General features: G+C 37.0%; 1 protein-coding gene across 1 annotated transcript; it reads right to left on the minus strand.

The window, feature by feature from the left end:
- Nucleotides 1–17,561: 17,561 nt before the first annotated feature.
- LOC132606815 (laccase-4-like) lies at nt 17,562–21,695 on the minus strand. Its single transcript, XM_060320454.1, has 6 exons — nt 21,535–21,695; nt 20,567–20,718; nt 19,653–19,897; nt 19,402–19,530; nt 18,050–18,976; nt 17,562–17,908 (listed from the first exon to the last, which is right to left on the minus strand). Exons 1-6 carry the CDS (start codon nt 21,619–21,621, stop codon nt 17,778–17,780), a joined length of 1,671 nt encoding a protein of 556 aa, XP_060176437.1. The 5' UTR covers nt 21,622–21,695; the 3' UTR covers nt 17,562–17,777.
- Between the last annotated feature and the right edge of the window lie 877 nt (nt 21,696–22,572).

Below are 22,572 nucleotides of genomic sequence, written 5' to 3' on the forward strand. Positions count from 1 at the left end.
TTCGAGCACTATTCATTCAGCGCGATTGAAACCTTTTGGTCCCATTTGGGTAAAAGAATGCTCGTACCTCCATAACTTATGCTGTTGAGTCCGAAACTCTTCGAAACTTTTGTAAATGACTATATGAAGCCAAAAACCTGCGATTTGTGTCCGCCGCCTCAATTTGACCCGAGGTGGGCCCGCGAGCCCCGAGGCTCCCCTTATCCAGTTTGATTGATTCGTTTGTGTCTGTTTTAATCTGCGACTGTTTGTTTATGACCCAAGGATGCGTTGGAAACTTCCTGTGCCATTAATGCACGTTCTGTACTTGGGATGATGTGAGGATTCCGAAAGAGTGACTCATGAACAGTGTTCTTACGAATTTGACGGCTCGGAACTTCGTAACCTCTATATGCCTACTTTTATCAATCCGATTCCTACTCCGAGCCTCTTGGTGTCAGTGTATACTTATATGTAAATTATATGTTGAGTTCGGTAAATTATTTTTGATATGCATATGGTTTCTGCACTACTCTGTTCGTGCTGTCGGCTATGATTTCGTTCGTCGGTACCCGGGCCGACTTTGTGATCGTGCGCACTATGTTATATTCGGGAGTTATGATGTGTTACGGTTTCCGAGGCCTCGCCATAGGGCCGGTTACCGTTTATGGAGTTATGATGTGATATGGCATTTGATATGTTCTGATGATATGATGTGTGTGTGATATGATGTGTCTGGAGATTGTACGGAGATTTGAAAACTTCTGGAGCTATGATGTGTTGTGGCACCAGCGTCGGGGGGTGACCACGTTCCTAAACCCTATACATGATTTGATTTGCATTTGTACGTTCGCCTCCCGCACAGGTTTTCTTTGTTTGCGATAACGGTGTGTTTGTTCCTTCTGACTCCCGCTGTGTTTGTGATTTCTGTACCCTCTGCTTTACATACTCAGTACTTCTCCCGTACTGACCCCCGTTTCTTCGGGGGCTGTGTTTCATGCCCGCAGGTACAGAAGCTCGTCTGGGTGGTCCTCCGATTTAGGCTACTCAGTCTGCTGTGTTGGAGAGCTCCCCTTGATCCGGAGCCTACTTTTGGTACATATCTTTTGTTGTGTCTGTATTCTGTATACTTGGATGAGTGGGTACGGCGGGGCCCTGTCCCGTCCTATGTTCATATGTCTTATGTTCTGTTTGTCTAGAGGCCTGTAGTCAGATTTGTGGGTCGTGGGTCCGGTGTGTTCGCATGTGAGTCAGTTTTGTGTTCTTAAGCGGCCCGTACACTACTATGGCCAAGTCGGCCTCTGATTTTGTATGTATGTGTATGCTTCTGGGGGCGATGTGCATTCCGCCACCCTTCGGATGTGTGTGTGTGAAAATTTGGCGATGTATTTTCCGCCTCTTTTCTGATTTGTGATTTGTTTGATTTGTACGGGCGACTGCTTAGGATAAGTGTTCGGTAGATGTCTGATTACGATGATCTGGGTGTGAGTTCGTTTGGGGTGTCCCAGTAGGGCACCAGTCGCGGCCCACGGGGCTGGGTCGTGACAATTACAGATTATCTCCTGCTTACAGTACTCATGTTCATGTTCAGTTCCAGCACTCAGTTTCAGTTTCAAATTTCATGTTTATGTACTCATGCTCATGTTCATGTCCAGGTTTTCAGTTTCAGTTCTTATCATGTTATTTCATGTCTCATGTTATTTCATTCAGTTGTTTTACATACCAGTACATTCAATGTGCTGACGTCCCCTTTTATTGCCCGGGGGCCTGCATTTCACGATACAGGTACTGATATACAGGACGACCCATCTGCCCAGTAGGACAACATTCGTATCAGCTTATTGGTGAGCCCAATTTCATTCGGGGTTTAGTAAACTTTTGTTTTATGATTAGTTATGCATTAAAGGTATGCTGGGGGCCTTGTCCCAGTAAGTATGTTTTCCAGTCAGATCATGATAGAAGTTTCATAGACTAGACAAGTCAGTTATGTTATGTCAGACATTCAGAGTCGTATAGCCATTTTTGGCTCATTCATGTTATTTCTGCACTCATGTTTAAACAAGTATTTTTATTAAGTATTATGACTTATCACGTTTTATAAAGGCTCATCATGCATTCACGTTATATTTCCGCTCATGTATGCCTCATGATAGTTCAGCAAGCCATGTGGTTCGCTCGGTCACATGCAGTCAGGCACCGAGTGCCGTGTTACGTCCAGGCCATGGTTCGGGGCGTGACAAAACTTGGTATCAGAGCCTAGGTTCAAGAGTCTTTAGGGAGTCTATGAAACTGTGTCCAGTGGGGTCACTTTTATATGTGTGAGGGCCCCATACATATAAACAGTTGACCACCAAGACATTCAGGATTGTCTCATTTCTTTCTACTCTAGATCGTGCCATGAAGCTTAGAGCGATAAGTAACTTCTCTTCTTCTCGAATTACCTACGTTTCGAATGCGCAGGAGATGAACAGGTAATTCAAGGTCCAAGTAAGGATGTTTACCCATAAGGGGTACAATTGTGCAGTACTTACTGGTAACGAATGAGACTTCAAGTGATATTGAAAGTGGAATACAATGTAAGTTGCCCGAGAAGGGGTGTAAAGGAATGAATGGTATGTTGAATGATAATGATGTTCTCGAGAAAGGAGAATGGAATACAACAGGGAGAGGATATCAAAGAAATTGGAAAAGGAGATAAGTCAACAGGAAAAAGGTAAATCATGGAGGATCTCAAGGAAGTGGTGGCAGACAGTATTCTACCGGAGGTCATCAAGACCCACTCCTTCTCCAGTTAAAGATTGAAAGGGGAAAATAAACAAGAAATTGTAACAGGTACAGTTTGAGTTGGACATATGAGGTAAGTTCATCATTTTTATACCGTTGTTGAAATTGGGAGCCCTGTGTGGCTATGATATGATATGATATATATGTATACATGTTGGCCTTGTGAGGCATTGTGAGGCATTGTTGGTATTTCCTGCGTGCAGGTTTTTGGGATAGTAAGAAATACAGAGGAAACTCTGCCAAAATTTTCCTAGAAATAGAAGGAGAATGAGATATAAGTTTGTAATATGTCTAGAAAATCCATGTCAACAGTAATGATAAGATTTGACTAAGTTACGAGTACGGCTGACTTTGAGAAATATGATTTGATTTCCTATTCAGATGAACACCTTGAGTAGGTGACAGTTCGGATACATCCGAATGTGTGTTAGAAACCAAGGGCTTACGTTAAGCGTGGAGTAGAGTGATTAGTGAAAGAAGAAATCAGCTAAACCGTAAGAGAGAAAACTATAGAAGAATAGCCTTTAAGAGTTGTCAAAAGGGGTTGACCTAAGATTTACAATGTAAGCAGAGTAAAGTCATTAAGATGGAGTACGCCAATTATGAATACAATAGCAACTGCTCATGTAAGTAAATTTGGTTTTTTCCCCATGAGAAATTGCTCAAATGGGAGTCGAAAGATTCATCAATGTTGTAGAGTACAAAGGAATTACAGAAGATAAGGAATGTTAATTGGATCCCATCAAAAGAGAAGAATTTGTAAGTATAACATGTTAGCCTTGGTCTAAGGGGGAGATGCATAAATCGCCAGTATGTCACAGTGAGATAATTGAAGACCCGAAGGGTTAGTATGAGATATGAAGAACCTCAGTTCAGTTAGGTTGGCATAATGAGATAGTCTCCATAAGGGAATATGCCTCATCTTAGAGAAAACCAGAAGTGAGTAGAATGATCGTCGAACGGATCGTGTCAAGTTCAATTACTATCGATTAGGCGATCACAGAAAAGCTATAAGATCATGCCTAGTTATGTGTCAAAAGGGTAGTGCCATTGTACAAGACTCTAATCTTTAGGGTGCTAGTCATAGACTTAGCGCACAACAGTACTATGAGTATTTTAGGAAGTATCTAAAATCAAGTATGGGAAGTATGGCTCATGATTTAGACAGACAAGAGAACTATGGTGAAAGAAGTTCACCGCTTATCCAAGCTAGGAATTCGACTTTCGGCTCCGAAGTAGGTGGAGTTGTTGCCCAGAACATGGCTTATTCCTCCTTAGTCATCGAAGTTAGAGAGAAGTAGTTTGGTGATTCCTACTTACTGCAGATGAAAGAAGGGATTCATGAATAGAAAGCCTTAGCTTTTGAACAAGGGGGAGATAATGGTACCTTGAGATATCGAGGCAGATTATGCGTTCCAGATGTAGATGGGCTCAGAGAGTGAATCATGTCAGAAGCTCACAACTCTAGGTATTCCATCCACCCAGGTTCCACTAAGATGTACCATGATCTTAAGGAGATTTATTAGTGGAATGCTACGAAGAAGAATGTAGCAGAGTTCGTAGCTGAGTGTCCGAGTTGTCAGCAAGTGAAAGTCGAACACCAGAGGCCTGGTGGCTTGGCTCAGAATATTTATATTCCTGTCTGGAAATAGGAAATGATCAATATGGACTTTGTATCAGGTCTACCTCGTTCAGCTATGAGGCATGATTTAATTTGAGTGATTGTGGACAGACTTACGAAGTCAGCGCACTTCTTGCCAGTTAAGACCACAGATTGAACAGAAGATTATGCCAAGTCATGTGTTAATGAGATTGCCGGATTGTTTGGGACCCTAGAGTCCATTATTTTAGATTATGGTGCTCAGTTCACAGCGAACTTCTGAAACTTCTTTCAGAAAGGATTGGGTACAGAGGTGAACCTTAGCACAACTTTTCATCCTCAGACAAATGGTCGGATAGATACGCTATTCAGATCTCATGTTATGATATTCATGTTAGTTCAATACTCAGATATTTATGTCAGCTTAGTACTCAGATATCAGTCCAGTACTCACGTATTCATGTCAGCTCAGTATTCAACTAATCCAGTATTCAGTTAGCTCAGTATTCAATCAGCCCAGTTTTCAGTTAGTACAATAGACATTCAGTTTAGTATCTCAGCAGTTTAGTAATCTTGTATTCATTCAGTTTAGTAACCAGGTGTCCTTGATTTCAATAGTAATTGGGATGACCACCCGTCTCTTATTGAGTTTACTTACAAGAAAAAAAAAAAAGGGATTACCATGCTAGTATTGGTATGGCACTGTTTGAAACCCTTTTTGAGCGAAGGTGTAGATTACCAATTGGTTGGTTCGAAGTTGGTGAAGCAGAGTTGTTAGAACCAGATTTAGTTTATCAGGCTATGGAACAGGTTAAGTTAATTCAAGAGCGTTTGAACTCAGAGTCGTTGGAAGGCTTACATGGATGTGAAGCGAAGGGACTTAAAATTTTCAGTAGATGATTGGGTGTTCCTTAAAGTCTCACCCATGAAGGGTGTCATGAGATTTGGCAAGAAAGACAAACTCAGCCCCAGACATATTGGACCTTACAGAATTCTACGAAAGGTCGGACTAGTAGCTTATGAACTTGAGTTGCTACAAGATTTGACTGTTGTACATCCCGTGTTTCATGTATCCATGTTGAAGAAGTGTGTAGGAGACCCGTCGTTGGTTGTTCCTACTGATACTATAACAGTTAAGGATAGTTTGACGTATGAGGAGATCCCCATAACCATTCTTGACCGTCAGATTTGCAAGTTGAGGACTAAGGAGGTATCCTCAGTGAAAGTCCAGTGGAGGAGTCAGAAAGTTGAGGAAGCTACATGGGAAGCTGATGAGGATGTGAAATCCATGTACCCGCACTTGTTTCAGCCCGCAGAAGAGATTTATGATGAAACACCAAGATTTTGAGGTATGTAAGCTTTCTTTTCATGCTTTTGGTCGTGTGTGGCCAATTTATAGTGCTATTGTGATGTAGCCCTGTGAGGCAATGATATTATGGGCTGTTGTGACAGGTTGGTAGTGTCCATATTACAGGGGAAACTCTGGCGAATTATTTGTAGAATCCCGAATGTTATCATTTGAGGACGAATGTTCCAACAGAGGGGGAGAATGTTACACCTTGGAAATTTCCCTGTTAGCATACCAAAAATAGACTCACGAAGGGTATGACGTATACGACATGTTGATGAGTAAGAAGTAATATTTATGATTCTAAATGAGATTTCAAAGACATTGGAGGTAGGAGACAAAAGCTGTTAAGGAAAGCAAGGTATATGTTGTATGTCAGGCAAGAATTACGAGTATCGAATTAATGATGGCTTAATGACATTTTGGAGAAGAGTTATAATGTCCCTTATGTATTCATGCCTCACGTTTCATGTTCAAGTTCATGTATTCGCTATTCATGTCTCATGTTTAGGCACTGATGTTTTCATGAAACTATGTCATGTCAGTTTCTATGCCTCATGTCATATTATGTCTCATGTTTCACGCTCATGTCATGTATCCAGCGCTCATGTTTCATGTCTCATGCTTCAGTATCCATGTTTCCATGTAATCACACATTCAGTTCTCATGATCCATGATCATGCTCCCACGTAACCATGTCAAGCTCTTTTGTTTTATGTCATCTTTCATTCATGTTCATGTATTCAAGCCATGTTCAGCCATATCCTTAACCATGACCCATCATTCGAGGACGAATGATCCCAAGGGGGAGATATTGTAACACCCCGTAGCTTTAACGAAAGTTTTGACCACGATCCTAGACTTAGAACATCAGATAAAGAATGTGAGAATTGAAATTTTTCCGTTCAGTTGTGATATGGTACTTTACGCCCATGAACAGTGGTCGTATTCCAACTTACGACCATGAACAGTGCCCGTAAACTGAAACCAAGAATTTCTGAACATTCTGGAATTTGACATTTTAAGGTCATATGGTTAAATACGGACCGTATTATACTTTACGGCCCGTATTTCAAAACGTGTTTGGAATTTGGGAAAACTTCCTTGATGAGGCGCTACCGTAAGGGGTAGACAAAAGTGACTGCAAGGTCGCAGGTTCGAAGCTCTGCAGAGTGTGCGAACTGGCTAAGCACCCTTTCACATACAATGGCTGAGTGTTACATGTCATGTACGCATGTTCATGGAGGGCAACCCGCAGCATGCATGGGTAACACCTGCGGATCCTCAAACATAAGTCACCTTTTTTGTGAGGACCCCACACCCCTTGCGATGTGATGACCCCCTGTGCCAGCCCCTTACAACTGGACACACATGCTTGCATGACATATTGGGGTATTGTATGGCAGGAAATCACACCAGTTCGCTACGCGCTGCAGCGCTTCGAACCCGTGACCTCAAGCCTTTTGTTCTCCCGAAAGAGACGACTCTCACCAGGGGGTCATCACATCGCAAGGGGTGTGGGGTCCTCACAGTAGTATCCTTTGCAACAACTATAGTATCTATTGTAGCAAGTGTAGTATCTGTTGCAACAACTGTAGTATCTGTTGCAGCAACTGTAGTATATGTTCTAAGAATACACTTAGAGTTGCCCATCTAAATCATGAAATTACTATCTAATCCATTAAGGATGTTAGTATATATATATATATATATATATATATTCATCACTAAATATTGTTGATTTTATTTGTTTAACACTAAATATGGGTGAATCAAGTAGTTCACATCAATTCACTCTAATAATCACTCGATTTAGTGCATACTAACTTAGTAAATCATCTTTCCTGACTCAAAATACTATCAAATTGATTAAGTATTACATATTGATCACTAAATATCGTTGATTTCATTTGTTTATCACTAAATATGGGTGAATCAAGTTATTCACATCAATTCACTCTAATGATCACTCGATTTAGTGCACACTGACTTAGTAGATCATCTTTCCTGACTCAAAATACATCAAATTGATTAAGTATTATACATTGATCACTAAATATAGTTGATTTCCTTTGTTTATCACTAAATATGAGTGAATCAAGAAGTTCACATCAATTCACTATAATAATCACTCGATTTAGTGCATACTGAATTAATAGATCATCTTTCCTGACTCAAAATACTATCAAATTGATTAAGTATTATATATTGATCACTAAATATCGTTGATTTCATTTTATTATCACTAAATATGGGTGAATCAAGTAATTCACATATATTCGCTCTAATGATCATTGGATTTAGTGCATATTCCTGACTCAAATTACCATCAAATTGATTAAGTATTATATATTGATCAATACTTATTATTGATTTCATTTGTTTATAACTAAATATCATTGATTCTCTTTGTTGATCACTAAATATGGGTGAATCAAGTAGCATCTGTTGCAACAACTGTAGTATCTATTGCAACAAGTGTAGTATCTGTTGCAACAACTGTAGTATCTGTTGCAGCAAATGACATAGTTGTTGAACAAGTCCTTACTCTTGTTGGATAAAACACAACAAGTTACCCACTTTCTGCAACAAGTCACTCCACTTGTTGGAAAAACCCCAACATGTAACTTAGTTGCTGCAACGGATTGCTTATTTGCTGGAAATCTTTTAGCAGTTGGATAAAAAACAAGTTACTAGTTGTCGCAACAAGTCCTATTACTTGTTGGATAAAACCCAACAAGTTACAGAGCTATTTCTACATATTCATTACTTGTTGAAAACTGTTCAGCAATTTATTAACAACAATACACACATTTGTGATTTGAACACGATCAACATATCATATAAACTTAGTTCACAAGCACCAAGAACAGAAATTACCATTCTAAAAAAGAATAACATTAAAGTGTCATAAAATTCCAACAAATAATTATTATTACAACACAGTGCAATTAACAACTATGGAGCATTTCGGCTTGGACAACAACTACAAATCTGTTGGATATTTTCTACAAACAGAACCAAATAACTGAAGCTATGTCCAACAGATTTGTAGTTGTTGGAACAGATTGTCTACTTGTTGCAACAATTGTAAATCCGTTGGATATCTTCTATAAACAGAACCAGATAAATACCAAGACAATAACAAAAAAATCATCTATTGGATATCCTTCCTTAAACCCTGAGCCATACTAGGACAACAACAGAAAACTCTCTATTTCACAACAAACACACTACAACAACCTAAATTTTATCCAAACTTTTCCTAAACCCACCCCCCCCCCCAAAAAATCAAAACTTCGTTTCAATATTCTTTTTGAGTGGAGGAGGGGGTGGTGCAAAAACAAAAACTTTTCAAAACTTTTTTTTTTTCAAACAAACATTTTTTTGGAAGGGTGGGGGTGGTGGGTGCAAAAAAACAAAAAGAAAAACTTTTCAAAACTTTTTTTAAAAAAACAAAATTGGGGGGGGGGGGGGGGGGGGGGTTAGTGAGGGGTGGAGGAGGAGGGGGGACTGGTGAAATGTTTTTAATTTTTTTTAGGGGGTGGGGGGGAGGGATGGGAAGAGGAGTGGAGACTGGTAAGAAAAAATCAAAACTTTTTTAAATTTTTTTTGGGGGGGGAGGGTTGCGAGGAGGAGGAGGACGAGGGGTGTGAAAAAATAAATTTAAAAAATCAATTTTTTTTGGGTGGGGGTAGTGAGGGGTGGGAGGAGGAGCGGGGCTGGTGAAAAAACAAAAAAAAAATATCAAAACTTTTTAAATTTTTTTGGGGGAGTGGTGGGGGGGCTGGGGGGTGGGGGGTGGGGGGAGGGTTGCGAGGAGAAGGAGGGAGAGGGGGGTGAAAAAACAAATAAAAAATCAATTTTTTTAAGGGTGGGGGGTGGGGAGGGTTGCGACGAGGAGGAGGAGGGGGGGGGGGGTGAAAAAACAAATAAAGAAAAAAAAAAAATTGGAGGGGGGGTGGGTGGTTAGGGGGTTGGGAGGAGGAGGGGGTGAAAAAATAAATAAAGAAAATAAAAAAAAATGACGGAGGGTGGAGTGGGGTGTAGGGGTGGGGTGGTGGCGGGGAGGGGCATGGGGGGCATGGGGTCCGGGGCGGGGTCTGGGTGGGGTTGGGTCAAAATGTTAAAAATAAAACTTGAGTGCAAAGTGTTAAAAATAAAGTTGAGGGTCAAAGTGTCAAAATGAAAACTTTTGGGCAACTTTAAAACCCTTAATCACTAATAGAAAATTATCACATCTACCTAATAATTAAAATTTGAGTCACCTCTTCTAAAATAAAAAATTAAAGAGTCATCAATAATTAAATGCCCCTAGTTACCCAATACATTGGATCTTTCAATTTAAATCCGAAATTACATGCACCTCAACTTTCAATACTCGGCTTCTGCCTTTATATACTAACTAGTTAATTTGACCGCGCCTCGCGCGATCATGGTAAGCTGCAAGTTTATTGTGATTACCAACCTCTATCCTGTAATGTCTTTCTTTAAGAACTTGTAAGGTGCAAATAACTCTTTTTTCTTACGTATTTCAACTATATAATAGTAAAATTAATGTGACATTGTCAATAGATGAGGCTCCATTAACTCCAAAATTCTCTATATTATCAATTTCAAGACTAATTTCATTTAATTTGGAATATAAAAAATAAATAGTTCCCGAACAGTTCAACTTTTTTCCCATGGTAATGAACTTCGCTAATCCCTGCGCCCTCCCCTCCCCCCCAAAAAGAATATATCATTTCCTTCAGACATAAAAATAGAAATCATAACTAATTTCATCTAAATCTCAAAATAAAAAATGATTATCATCTAATTCACGAATTAGGAGAAAAATGTTAATACATTGTGACGAAGATTAATAGAATGAAACTAAACCTCGATTTCTTTAACGGGAGAAGTTGTAAGCTCCTAAAAGTGTGAGTGCTGAGTAGTAACACATTCCTTCTCAAATTTATTTGGGGCTTTCAAAATCTTTTTGTCACCTTTCTACTAACTTTTAATGAGGATATTATTAACTGTCATATGTAGTTCTTCTTTTTTATTTTTTGTTTTTGCAACTGTCGGCATACTTTGCAAAATGCGTATGTAGTCGTTCTTGTTAAAATAATTTTCTATGCACAATGAAAAATATAATATTGCTTTGGAGAAAAAAGTTAAAGAAAAATACAATATGACCAGGCTAGCTGCTCATATGCGGCACCGTAAAGCATAATCCTTCCGATGTACATCATAGTATGTTTCAAAACTGAAGTACTCAACCTATACACACTTAATGTTCAGTACTTTTGAGCCTTCAACCGAATTCACATATATGATTCAAACCATGCACTTAAAGTGGAATTTCTAAACAATTTCAGTCCTAGTATCTTAATTATTTGAAGTTTGATGTGAAGCTTTGACCAGACCGTTCTTGTATACATGCGTTTATCCCTCAAACTTTTAACATGTAAAATCACAGGTTGACTCAAAAGTAATCACGTTTTGAAACTATAGTACTTGCAACTATATTACATACATTGTTAGCCAAGTCAATCATCAACGTAACATCTACCGTAGGTCTGTTGTCTTTCCCTTCAATACATGTACATAAAATTTAAAGACTTTCAATTTCTCAATCCAAAACGTCATGGAGTACTGGAAGGTCAGCAAAGTTCGATTTAGATCCACCTGTTATATTGAAGATTAGTCAAAGTTTTATACGTATCAAGAATTTGGTAAACAACATAATTTTAATTAATTTCAATGTAAAGTTATAGCTAATGGAAGAAGTACCCCGATCCTGCAAAAGCATCAACCCTCGTTTCAAAAGGCAAGTGCATTTTTTTATTAGAAAAATATAGAAGTTTTTAATGCAGTCAATTTCTCCAAACCAGTTCAGCTAAATTCCAGGGATTATGCACAACATGAACTATTCAAATGGGGAAACCATTCTTGTCAAAAACTGAAGTGAGATTATCATCGCTTTTGCTCAATGATATCCAACCAAAATGCTTCTAAAGCATTTAAAATAGAAACAAAAATGAAAAAGAAAACAAACAATTAAAGATTAGTCAGAGCTTCATTGTTCTTTCTCCTTCAAAGAAATTACTTCATAATTTAGTAACTTTTTCGTTTCTAGTCTAACAAATTTTACAATATCAAGACTTCAATATTAATCAAAATTCTGATTTCAGGCTATACTTTTTTGTGGAAAGAAAATCATCATCGACACACAGAGTGAAACTAAACCACAAGCATTAAAAAATTCCCTCAGAAATTAATTTATATATATATACTGGCTATTATTTTGATGGCCGGCTATACAATGTAAAATTCAAAAACTAACATTAAAAGAACTCCCTGCTCATCCTCTTTTTCTCCACTTTGTAGAAATGCTACCATTTCCCTTACTGGGAATATCAATGGTTGTGCAGTGCTCTTCGTCTTCTGTAATATTTGTCTTGCATTCATCAGAAAAATCTTTCTCTTAATAAAGACTCTTTTCTTGGTTTCTCCCTCGCTTCAAGGACGATGATGCATCCTGAAACCATTACTTTCTAGCATACCTTGGTTTCTTTTAACCCCTCCAAGGTGAATATTTTTTTCACAGAAATAACGACTACAGGTCATACAAAGGCAGAATTTCATGAAAATTGACCATTTTTCAATTACAAAGGCTGAAAAGTGACTATTATCAAATTTACCAGATTATTTGCTTCAAACCTCATTTTCTAAGTCACAACGCACAAGTGGATAAAGCATGTTGTCAAGTTGCGAGGCCTCTGTTTCGAGGCAAGCATTCACTTTTCTCACATTTGACAACATTACACAAACCTATTCCCATGATAAGGTAACGAAATCGAAAAAAAGCATAATGTTTTTAAGAGCCATAATGTGTTGGTCCAAAATCGGATTGTCATACAGGTCGTATTCCCTCAACAAATTTGAAATACTTCAACTTAACTGTAGCACCTTAAACCAAGAATCGTATTAAGATGTTGGTCATAAACGTGGTCTCTACCACGGTGTTCTATGTGGGAATGGAGTTTGACGTAGATTCCCTCATGAAGGCAGAATCTGATGAAATCAACGGCTCTTTCACTGTGTTGTTTTTTTTTTTTTTTCACTTCCCATGCACTATGTCTTCTAGCTACCTGGTAATTAAGAGAATTAATTAAAGAGGAATAATAGTGGGAGGAAAATTAAGAGAAGTAATTAAAGAAGAAGTAATTGTTGAGAACTCGATACGAAAAGAAGCAACTGTTCGGGAATGGGAAAATAGATTGAAAATAAATGAGAGAAAAGCAGGATAAAAAGGCAAAAAAACAGAAAAAAAAAAAAGATAAATAGCATTCCTGATCAATGAGGCATGCCACGTCACGAGGCCTATGTCCTGCTTTTATAATATATATATAGATATAGATTAACTAGGTAATTTACCCACACTTCACGCAGTCATAAATGACCTTATAAAATTTGTAATTAGTTCTCTCCTAATATTTAAAATAACAATAATGTAAATTCTGGTAAATACATTAAGAACGTTCCAACAAAAATAAGCAGATTTGACAGTATCACATATCTCAAGAACCTCTTTGAAATCACAGAAGTCTTTCCATTTTGATCAATTTTATTTACTACATATTTTTCAATTGTCATCTTTGTTGCTTAGTATATTGGCTTCTCAATTTTGGACAATCTTTCAACATTAATTTACACGAAAAGTATAAAATATTTCTATTTAAAGTTGGACTGAGAGTAGAAATGGAAAAAGAAAAAAAAACTTTGAGAGGATAATTTTGGTTTCGGTCTCTTGTCATCGCAGCTGAAGGTGTAGTCATCTTCATTAGAACCCATAGTTTGACCATTTGATTGGATATAAGCAAGATAAAAAGAGTCTTGTGAAACTTTATGAAGCCATGATGCTGCCATAGTTATGGTCAAAATAAACCTTTCCGCTTACATTATATCCAGCATAAGGGCAGTAAAATGGGCAGACCACCGAACGGAGACTGTTAGTCTATAACTTCTATACTTGTCCGCAAAATCAACCACCTGCAATATTTTTAATGTGCTTAAAATTCTATGCATAAGAAGCACAAAAATAAAAATGTACAAGGCTCGTATAACTCGTGCATAGGCAAATTTGCGTAATTACCTCTTGTGCAGTATGTAATAATTTAGAGGAATAACAAGGGTCAGAAACTTTGAACATAATAGAGGCAGCACCAATGCAGTTGCAGCCTCAGCAGCAACATCATAACCCAGATTTTGGGTACATTGTTGAGCCATGTCTTCTTTGCTAACCAGCTACCACGCATATTAAGAAACCAATGATGAAGTGTAAAGTTTATCAAATTACCCTTATGTTAAAAAAAATATTTTTTTGCTCTTGATGATTAGAACATGCACAAGTAGTTCATCTTTTGACATTGGGAATCCAACCATCATCATTTAGAGTACTACTGCTTCTTTTGCCTCTTACTAATCCTATCTTCCATAGGCCAAAACTTTAATTTTCTCGTGAAACTCATTTGACATTGTGAATCCAACTTTTGACCTTGAATAAAGAAACTTGTCATTTTTTTGTCCAAGGGCAAAGATGGAAAAACTAGTCAATATATGCATTGGTATCCTAAGGAGAAACTTATTATGGGACAAATTTTTGTGGCTAAGGTGACACTTATTATGGGACGGAGGAAGTAGTTGTTAGTTACCAAATATCGATAGGCATATCTTCTTTGAACATGCCTTTTTAATCGTTCTCGCAGGACCGTTTAAGATGTTCAATTGTTTTGAAATCTAGTAATTTTGCTAGATTCGCACACAACTATACAACTGGATTAGGATGTTGAAACGTTATGAAAATATATATTGAACAAAAACCTTCAGTTGGAAGTAGATGAAGGTGTTGAACCTTTTTGAAAACATATATTGAGCAAGACATCAATAATTGAACTTAAAGGGTCAAAAAGAATTGCCCGACCTGTATCTACAACAAAACAACAACATACTCAGTGTAATCCCACAAGTGGGTTCTGGGGTGGGTGATTTCTATGCAACCTTACCCCTACCTTATGAAAGTAGAGAGGTTGTTTCCAATAGACCCTCAAACAACCTCAGCTCAAGTAAAACAAAACAAAACAAAATCAGTTACAGAAGGAATTACAGTAGTGAAGCTTATTATGCTTTAAATATTGGTAGGCATTCCCAAGAAACTCATGTGAATTGCAGAAACCTTTTTGTCCCTCTAACTCTTCATTCTTGTGTTCCGCTTTAAGAATATTTTATGCAGCAAAGTTTAGACTACAATCACATACGATTCTCTATTTGACTACATTTTAATCCATACAGTGCTAATAAGTACCTTTTCACTCAATTTGAAGCCTAAATTTCAAAGTTAGCAAAGCTGCTTTTTCTTAAAGATATTCCACATCAATGGTAACACAAACCATGTAATAAGGAAAAGTTGAGTGCTGCCTTAAGATTTCTTACCTGGCGCATCAACCGAGATTCTTTTGTAGATGTTGAGCCACACAATAAAGCAACTGATGGTTTGCATTCTGCATCTTCCATGTTTGTTAATAAGTTTTGAATTTGCTTATAATTTCCCAGCCTGTATCTGTAGTGTGGATTTTGGAGCCATTCCTGAAACCATGGGTAAAGAAATGGATCATGGGCCTAACTCAATCTCAAAAGCTAGCTTATGAGGGGAGGATTGTCCAAGTCTATATAAGGAGACTACCCATCTCATTAACCACCGATGAGAGACTTTTTTCATTATTCAACACCCCACCTCACACCCAGGACTGGACATCTGGTGCGTGGACAATTTAATTTGGGGGCCCACATCGGGTGAGACGAGTCCTGCTCTGATACCATGTAACGAAATGGATCATGGGCCTAACTCAACCTCAAAAACTAGCTTATGAGGGGAGGATTGTCCAAGTCTATATAAGGATACTACCCATCTCATTAACCACCGATGAGAGACTTTTTTCATTCTTCGACACTATGAGCAATGTATCTCTAAGGGATTTTTTCCGAACAGGGCGTCAAAATAAGCATGTCCTGTTGTTTTGCTTTTACTTATGATACAGTTCTGCATTAAACATGATTCACATTCGAAGATAATAAGCTCATGAAGAAGGATAAAGATATAGGGAAGACCAAAATGCACCATTTCTTTCATCAAAGTTTTTATGGTAACCGTAAATTCTTAGCCATTTGTTGTGAGTTTAAAAAATCTTATTTTTACTGATTTGGTGCATAAAACACAAGAAGGTACAATGAAACAACTCAAAATAGCAAATAGGAAATAGATAAAGAGAGGGCATTGTCTAAACAACAATAAATTACAAGGAAACTGGACTTAGGAGATCAAACCTCAGATACACCTCCAAGGACTACTAATTGATCAGTTTCCTCTGGTGAATAACTAAGTTGTTGAAGCTACTTCCACATGAAGACACAGGGAGAGAATGTGCAATAAAGCCACAAGAGAAGTAGAATCAAATTGGTCCATGTCAAAAGCAGTCAATCTTTCTGTTGCAAAATTGAAGAACTCAGACGGTAAATTAAGTTTTATGTATCATTGATGTTCCAATCTTCCCCTCAAGAAGCCATCACTTATTTTGTTCTTTAAATTAAAATCTGAAAGAGGGAATGAAGAGATTGAAGAATTTGATCTTGAATTAATGATATGTAAAAGGCGGAAAGTCATGATTTAAAGAACACTATATACATTCCGTGTTAATACAAGAGTATAGGGGCAGAGCTAGGTACAGCCAAGGGGGCTGAACCCCCTTTGACAGAAAATTACACTGTTTATATATGGTTAAAATTATATTTTGTATATATATAGTAGATGTTGAATTCCCTTTAGCTTCTTCGTGTGTTTACTTTTTCATATGTTGAACCCTCCTTAGTGAAAATCCTGGCTCCGCCACTGCCAAAGTAATCGAGATCTTATGGGAGTGATGATGGTCGGTCCTTGAACTTCACTCTGGGGGATTTCTCCTTTGTGGATAATTTAGTGCAGTGGAGGAAGAATATAGAGATAGAGAGAGAGAGGGAGAGAGAGAGAGAGAGAGGGAGGGGTCGAGAGGCAAACTGGAAACATTACAAAGAGAGCGAAAAGGCAGGGAATAGAGTGTTTTAAGATTACTAGGTTGCCAAAGCGGTGTTTCATGCTTTCTGTTTTTATTTCTAGAGGAAAGTGCCAAAATAATGTGGTAAAAGATAAATATATTTCCTGCGTTTAGGATGCGCCACGTCAGCGGGCTTATGTCCTGCTTTTATACATATTTATATAGAAGATTCTTATTTGCGAAAACATGTTATAAGCAGTCTTGCTTGGATTTGAGGCTTAGTAATTGCTGTCATTATAAACTAGTCATTATGGTCTATTTTTTACACTAAGGATAAAATCTATTCATATAGAAAAAGTTAAAGGTACAAAGTAAACCATTGAGATGTAAGCTCAAGTTGACATAAAGATATATAGTATATAGTGATAGACAGCATTGACTATATTGGCAGTTGCATGATGAACCATTTAATGGAACTAAAATAGACCCTAGAATTTTTACTGCAAAAATATGATTTTCTAGTATACACAAGATTTTTTAGCATCAGCTTACTCCTTTGCAATTATTTAACTTGTTGACCTATTACACCATATACTATACTGCAAAATTTACACGAGAAGTCTTGCAATTTTTGTATGCCACATCGTGACATGTTCTATGGAACTCAAGGCTGTATATCTTATAGTTGTAATTTGAAATAAATGTTGCAAATGGAGTAATATAATTCCTTAACTGGTTAGATTTAACCAAGGGGATTAACTGGGAGCAAGAGAGATAGAAAAAACACACATCATCAAACTTTTATTAGAAACCGCAAAAAAACATATACATACAAGCTTCAAATATAATTATTGAGATTTGCTAGAGCAAAACTTTTTTCATTTTTACACAAGGGATGAATACAATGCTTGTTGACTCTCTTTTCTTCGGTGTCAGCCTTTGTTGTGTTCCTACAATTTGCTCACATCAAGAAGTGAATGGCATAAATAATTTAGCATTTTGGAAGATCTTTTGGAGGTGGTAAAAGTGACTCATTTGGACCCTTGCCATTATCTACAAGGAATGCCATCTTCAATCCCCATGTTGTATGCACTTCTAAATGGCAATGCATAAACCAAACTCCTGCAATTTCATAAGAGTTTAGCAACCATTATAAATGCCTCGTGAATTTAAGTTATATACACTGATAATATCAAAACAATCATTCTATCAGTGCAATTTAACTGAATGTAGCATGTTGTTACTTTATTTTTTCTGTAGTACCTGGATTGTCAGCGCGGAATCTTATGGCTACCCATCCTCCTGCAGGTACTCCAATTGTATTCCTCTCAACAGGATCAACGAGATTAAAATTCTTTGGATCTGTTTTCGGATTAAAATTTCCTAGCCCTTTACCAACAGCAAAAGAATTGAACCCATGCAAATGGATAGGATGGTTCTCAGGGGCTATAATTCCAGTATCCTGCAAAACTACTTGAACTGTTGCATTATAAGCCAATCGATAAACCTTTGTCCCACTCTTCGTAGCCAAGTTTTTCGGTGGTGTTCCAGTATAGTTGAATTTAATTGGAGGCTTTTGAGGAAAATCTGTCGTATAAACTCCTTTGATGCCAAAGAAATGTGCTTGTAAAATGGCTACTGTTGGCATGGTAAATGTCACATTGTTTATACTAGCAACAACTCTGCTTCCATTCCCCTGTTTGCAAGTAGGACAAGGGTTAACTCCTAACCCCACCGTAAAAAACAACGAATGATCCACATTTTTCGGAACGTTAGCAGGGTATTTTTTCGAATTGAGACTTCGAAGAGAGTCGATAAAGTTGTTAGCAACGGGGGTCGCATTTTTAGGCGGGGTGCTAGTCAGGGTAGTGACCGAACTAGCCAGAGTGCCCGAATAATGTAACGTGGCTGTAGCAGTCGCGTTATCGACTGCAATAGGTGCATCCATGAAGGGAGAAGCAGCCAACATGTATTTTCCTGAACCTTGATCAGCTGTTACAAGTACATTTGTTGTTTGGCCTGGAGCAATTATAATTGTGTCTGTTTTAAAAGGTTTTACGTAGGTGGCGTCTACTTCAACTACGGTCATTTTGTGACCAGCAATCTTGAAGAAGAGTTCTTCATTGAGTGCAGCATTGATGACTCGTAACATGTAGGATTTTCCAGGATGAACATTCAACTTGTATCCACCTGCATATTGTAGTTCAAAAATTAAAATTTCTTATCTTTCAGATGAATCATGGTGTAAAGATATACAAGTTTTACCCTATTTCCTAAGTAAATTTAACTTTACATACTGATAATGTAAAAAGATTTGTACACTACTGAACCACCTAAAAATAACTAAGTAACCATTGATAACAAGTGGAACTAGATCTCGGAAAAAAAAGGCACGTGATTTACTGCAACATATGAAAAATACAATAAGTGTAACAAAATTTACCTTGGTAGTGTATATATAAATTAAAGTATTTCTAAATTATAAATGTATATATATTAGACTTGCTATGAATAGTTACATATTGTTGTATGTTACTTAGCTTGATAGTATAAAATAATTATATACTCTCAATGAACAGAAGTTACTCGATAAATTTTTTAGTTGTAGATATTACCTTGGGATGGACAATTTGAAAGTGCTCCAGGATGACCATTAATTGTGTGAGCATCAGAAACATTAGGGGCAACACCTGCCTTAATGGCTTGATTAATCACAGCTTCAGTATCAGATTTCCACCATTCAGCTGCATTAAACCATCAAATTAATTTATTCTTTTCCCTCAAGAAAACATGCCATCTAATTTTTGTAACAAAGTGGGAAAAAAAATCTCTAAGGGAAAAAAAAAGTGTAGAAATTTATGTTCACCTAGAACAACTATAGCTTCATGGTCAGGTTTTGGAAATGGATATGGAACACCAAGCTTAGGCAAGATGACAATGGCACCATGCATAGTTGCCCTTAGCCATAGAATATGAGCATGCCAAAAGAGTGTACCCCTTTGACCAGTGATGGTGAAGTTGTACACATACTTTTGACCTGGCTGAATTGGACATTGTGTGATATATGCTGGTCCATCTGACCAACCTGTTCTAAGTTGTCTCACACCATGCCTATCATACACCAAATGAAAACATTAATTGTGTAAAGCAAAGAGAACCAATTAAGTGAATTGTACAAAAGTGATAATGGAAATTAATTTTGATGCTTTCAATGGAGCAGTCTAAATACTATGCACTGATGTGTGAGAAATATTTATACAATCACTTGTAAAAAAAAAAAAAGAAAAAAATTAACCTAAATAGCAGCCTCACCAAATTGCTTAACTAAAAATAGCCAATGAATGTATATAAGTATGTATAATTAATAGCCAGCGAATGTATAAAATATGTACAATATATACGTGTATAATTTGTATATACTGACTAGAAATTAAAAGTAAAACAGTAAATTCAACAAGCCGGCTATTTCCGTAAAGATCTATATAAAAAAGGTACAAAGATAAGTAGGAATAAGGTGTACAGTTGAATCTCCTTCGTTGATAAAATATACCGTGTAAATAGAGAAAAAATGAAATTTTTAGTTATATATAAACTATTGAATTCCCCTGACATAAGAAATTTTTTTGGTGGAGTAGCAAAAGGAGTTCAAAAAGTTACTTCAGGTCACATGCTCAAATCTTAGGTGTGACATTGTAATTATAAACTGATAAAAAAATTATAAGTAACTAACATGCTGGTTAAACATAGATCATGTAAAAATCTCTCTATTATATAACTTACCAATGGATAGAAACATTGTATTTGACATGGTTAACAACATTGACAAGCACAGTATCACCTTCCCTAGCATAGACTGTGGGTCCTGGGAATTTGCCATTAACAGTGGCAATGGGCTTCGTAGAACACAGACGAGTCGTATTTTTCATCATCACCTGGTTTTGGAGTAATAAATTTGTTAGTATTTTTGATAGGAATGTCATGGTACTGATGATGTTTGGTTTGACAATTTATTTTCACCTTCCATATGGTTTGAAAGTAGTAATGATTATTTTTTGAAGTGTTGGCGCCAACTAATTTTTGTTTTATTAGACCAACCACCTTTGCTAATTGGGTTTTACTCAGCTAATTTGTAATGCATTGTACTTTAAGAAATCTACTTGTTATTGCCAACAAACTCTACATCAACATATTTTGTGACGGTTAATAGTGGATCGAAATGTCAACAGTTCTGAAGAATGTTGTAACTTGTAAGGAAAATTATAATAATAAGGAAAACACAAAAGAAAAAGAGAAAACGACGATCATTTATTTTGGAAAATAAATATGACCATTGAGAGTAAATTAATTTTAGAGCCATATAACAAAGTAGAACCATCACTAGAACATTGGTGGCATGCAAATTAAAAGTCATTTACGTTTGTCGAAGATTGCACTACCATTTGAAAAAGTTCATGGATTCAGCAAGTAATTATTCTCATAAACCATTCTATGAGGCAAAAATGCTTCAATATCATTGAAAAAGCAGTTCTATGTGCGTCAAGCAAATCTATAATTTAGAAGAAATAGCTAGCTAGCTAGTAACAGAGTTGGTATGTCTAGTCAATAACAGGGAGTAGACGAGCAGTACTTTCTACTGTTTTTTAGTTACTGAAAATTAATGCAAGTAATCTACTATATAACAAGTTAAATTACGTTGATATCGTAGAAGTTACTTACAATTAAATCCTTACTTTTCTACTAATACTTACATTGAAATTGTAACGTCGAACCCGGCATTCAACGAAACCTGGAAAGAGGCAAGCAAACAAGAAGAAAATACGAAGCCAAGATTCCATTATTCTTTTTGCTCTTTTTACTTTACTGTAATAGAAAGAGATGTGGTTTTCTTTTCAGTAGTGATAGATGTCTTTTAGGCTTGTTTGTATATATATAGGTGAAAAGTCCTGTTTAACTTAATTTGCTGCTGAGTCGTTTTTCTTTAGTTAGGTGATGACATGGATATCGGGGCCAGTCCCTCGCTTCTCGAACAACAACATACATTCAATCAAATTCAAAAAAAAAAAAAAAAACAAAAAAACAAACTGTCATTAGGCACGTAATTCTTCCCCGATTATTTCTTGCATTTTACATAAAGTACATAACTCTGTGGACCACACTATAATTTTGCAAATTAAGCTATTCTTGTGAGTGGGTGAAAGGGGTGTGTGTGGATAAATTAATTTTGATTTTCATATTTCCAATTTGATTATTATCCAAACTAATGACCGTCGAAACAGAGGCGGATCCAGAATTTGAAACTTATGGGTCCTGTTTCCCAGATATATATATATAACCATTTCGAAGGGTCATGAAATGGTTAGAAAAAATTGTGAGAAATTATATTACAATATAAGAGGAAAACAACCGGAAAAAAAAAATGAGGAAGAAGAATGAAGTGTTTGGTTAAAAAAAGAAACAAGACTTAAAATCGCCCAGCGAGTTTCGAACCCTAATCATGGACAACAAAGCTTTAGTCAACCCCTTCTTTGCCATCAGACCAACAACACATCTTTGATGTGGGTTCCCAGCGAAATATATTTATATATTCAACAGATTTCACAGTATAAATATAGGGTCGGGGCAAACGTTAGTGGGTTCCCGAGAATCCCACCGGACACTGTAGATCCGCCCCTGCGTCGAAAGCCATCTATGATTCTTGTGTTTCTTCATATCCCATTGTCCCCACATGCAACAAAATAAGGTAAACTCTCCTAATTAACTTCCAGCAACAAAATAAGGTAAACTTT

The sequence above is a fragment of the Lycium barbarum genome, chromosome 8 (genome assembly GCF_019175385.1).
Source record: "Lycium barbarum isolate Lr01 chromosome 8, ASM1917538v2, whole genome shotgun sequence".
Classification (NCBI taxonomy): domain Eukaryota; kingdom Viridiplantae; phylum Streptophyta; class Magnoliopsida; order Solanales; family Solanaceae; genus Lycium; species Lycium barbarum.

Bases quoted from the DNA above. Each gene is read 5' to 3' on its own strand.
- LOC132606815 (XM_060320454.1), bottom strand. From the start codon at position 21,621: ATGGAATCTTGGCTTCGTATTTTCTTCTTGTTTGCTTGCCTCTTTCCA. The intron at 20,719-21,534 runs GTAAGTATTAGT...CTCCAAAACCAG, and splicing joins TTCGACGTTACAATTTCAAT to GTGATGATGAAAAATACGAC. The intron at 19,898-20,566 runs GTAAGTTATATA...GGTGTATGATAG, and splicing joins TACAATGTTTCTATCCATTG to GCATGGTGTGAGACAACTTA.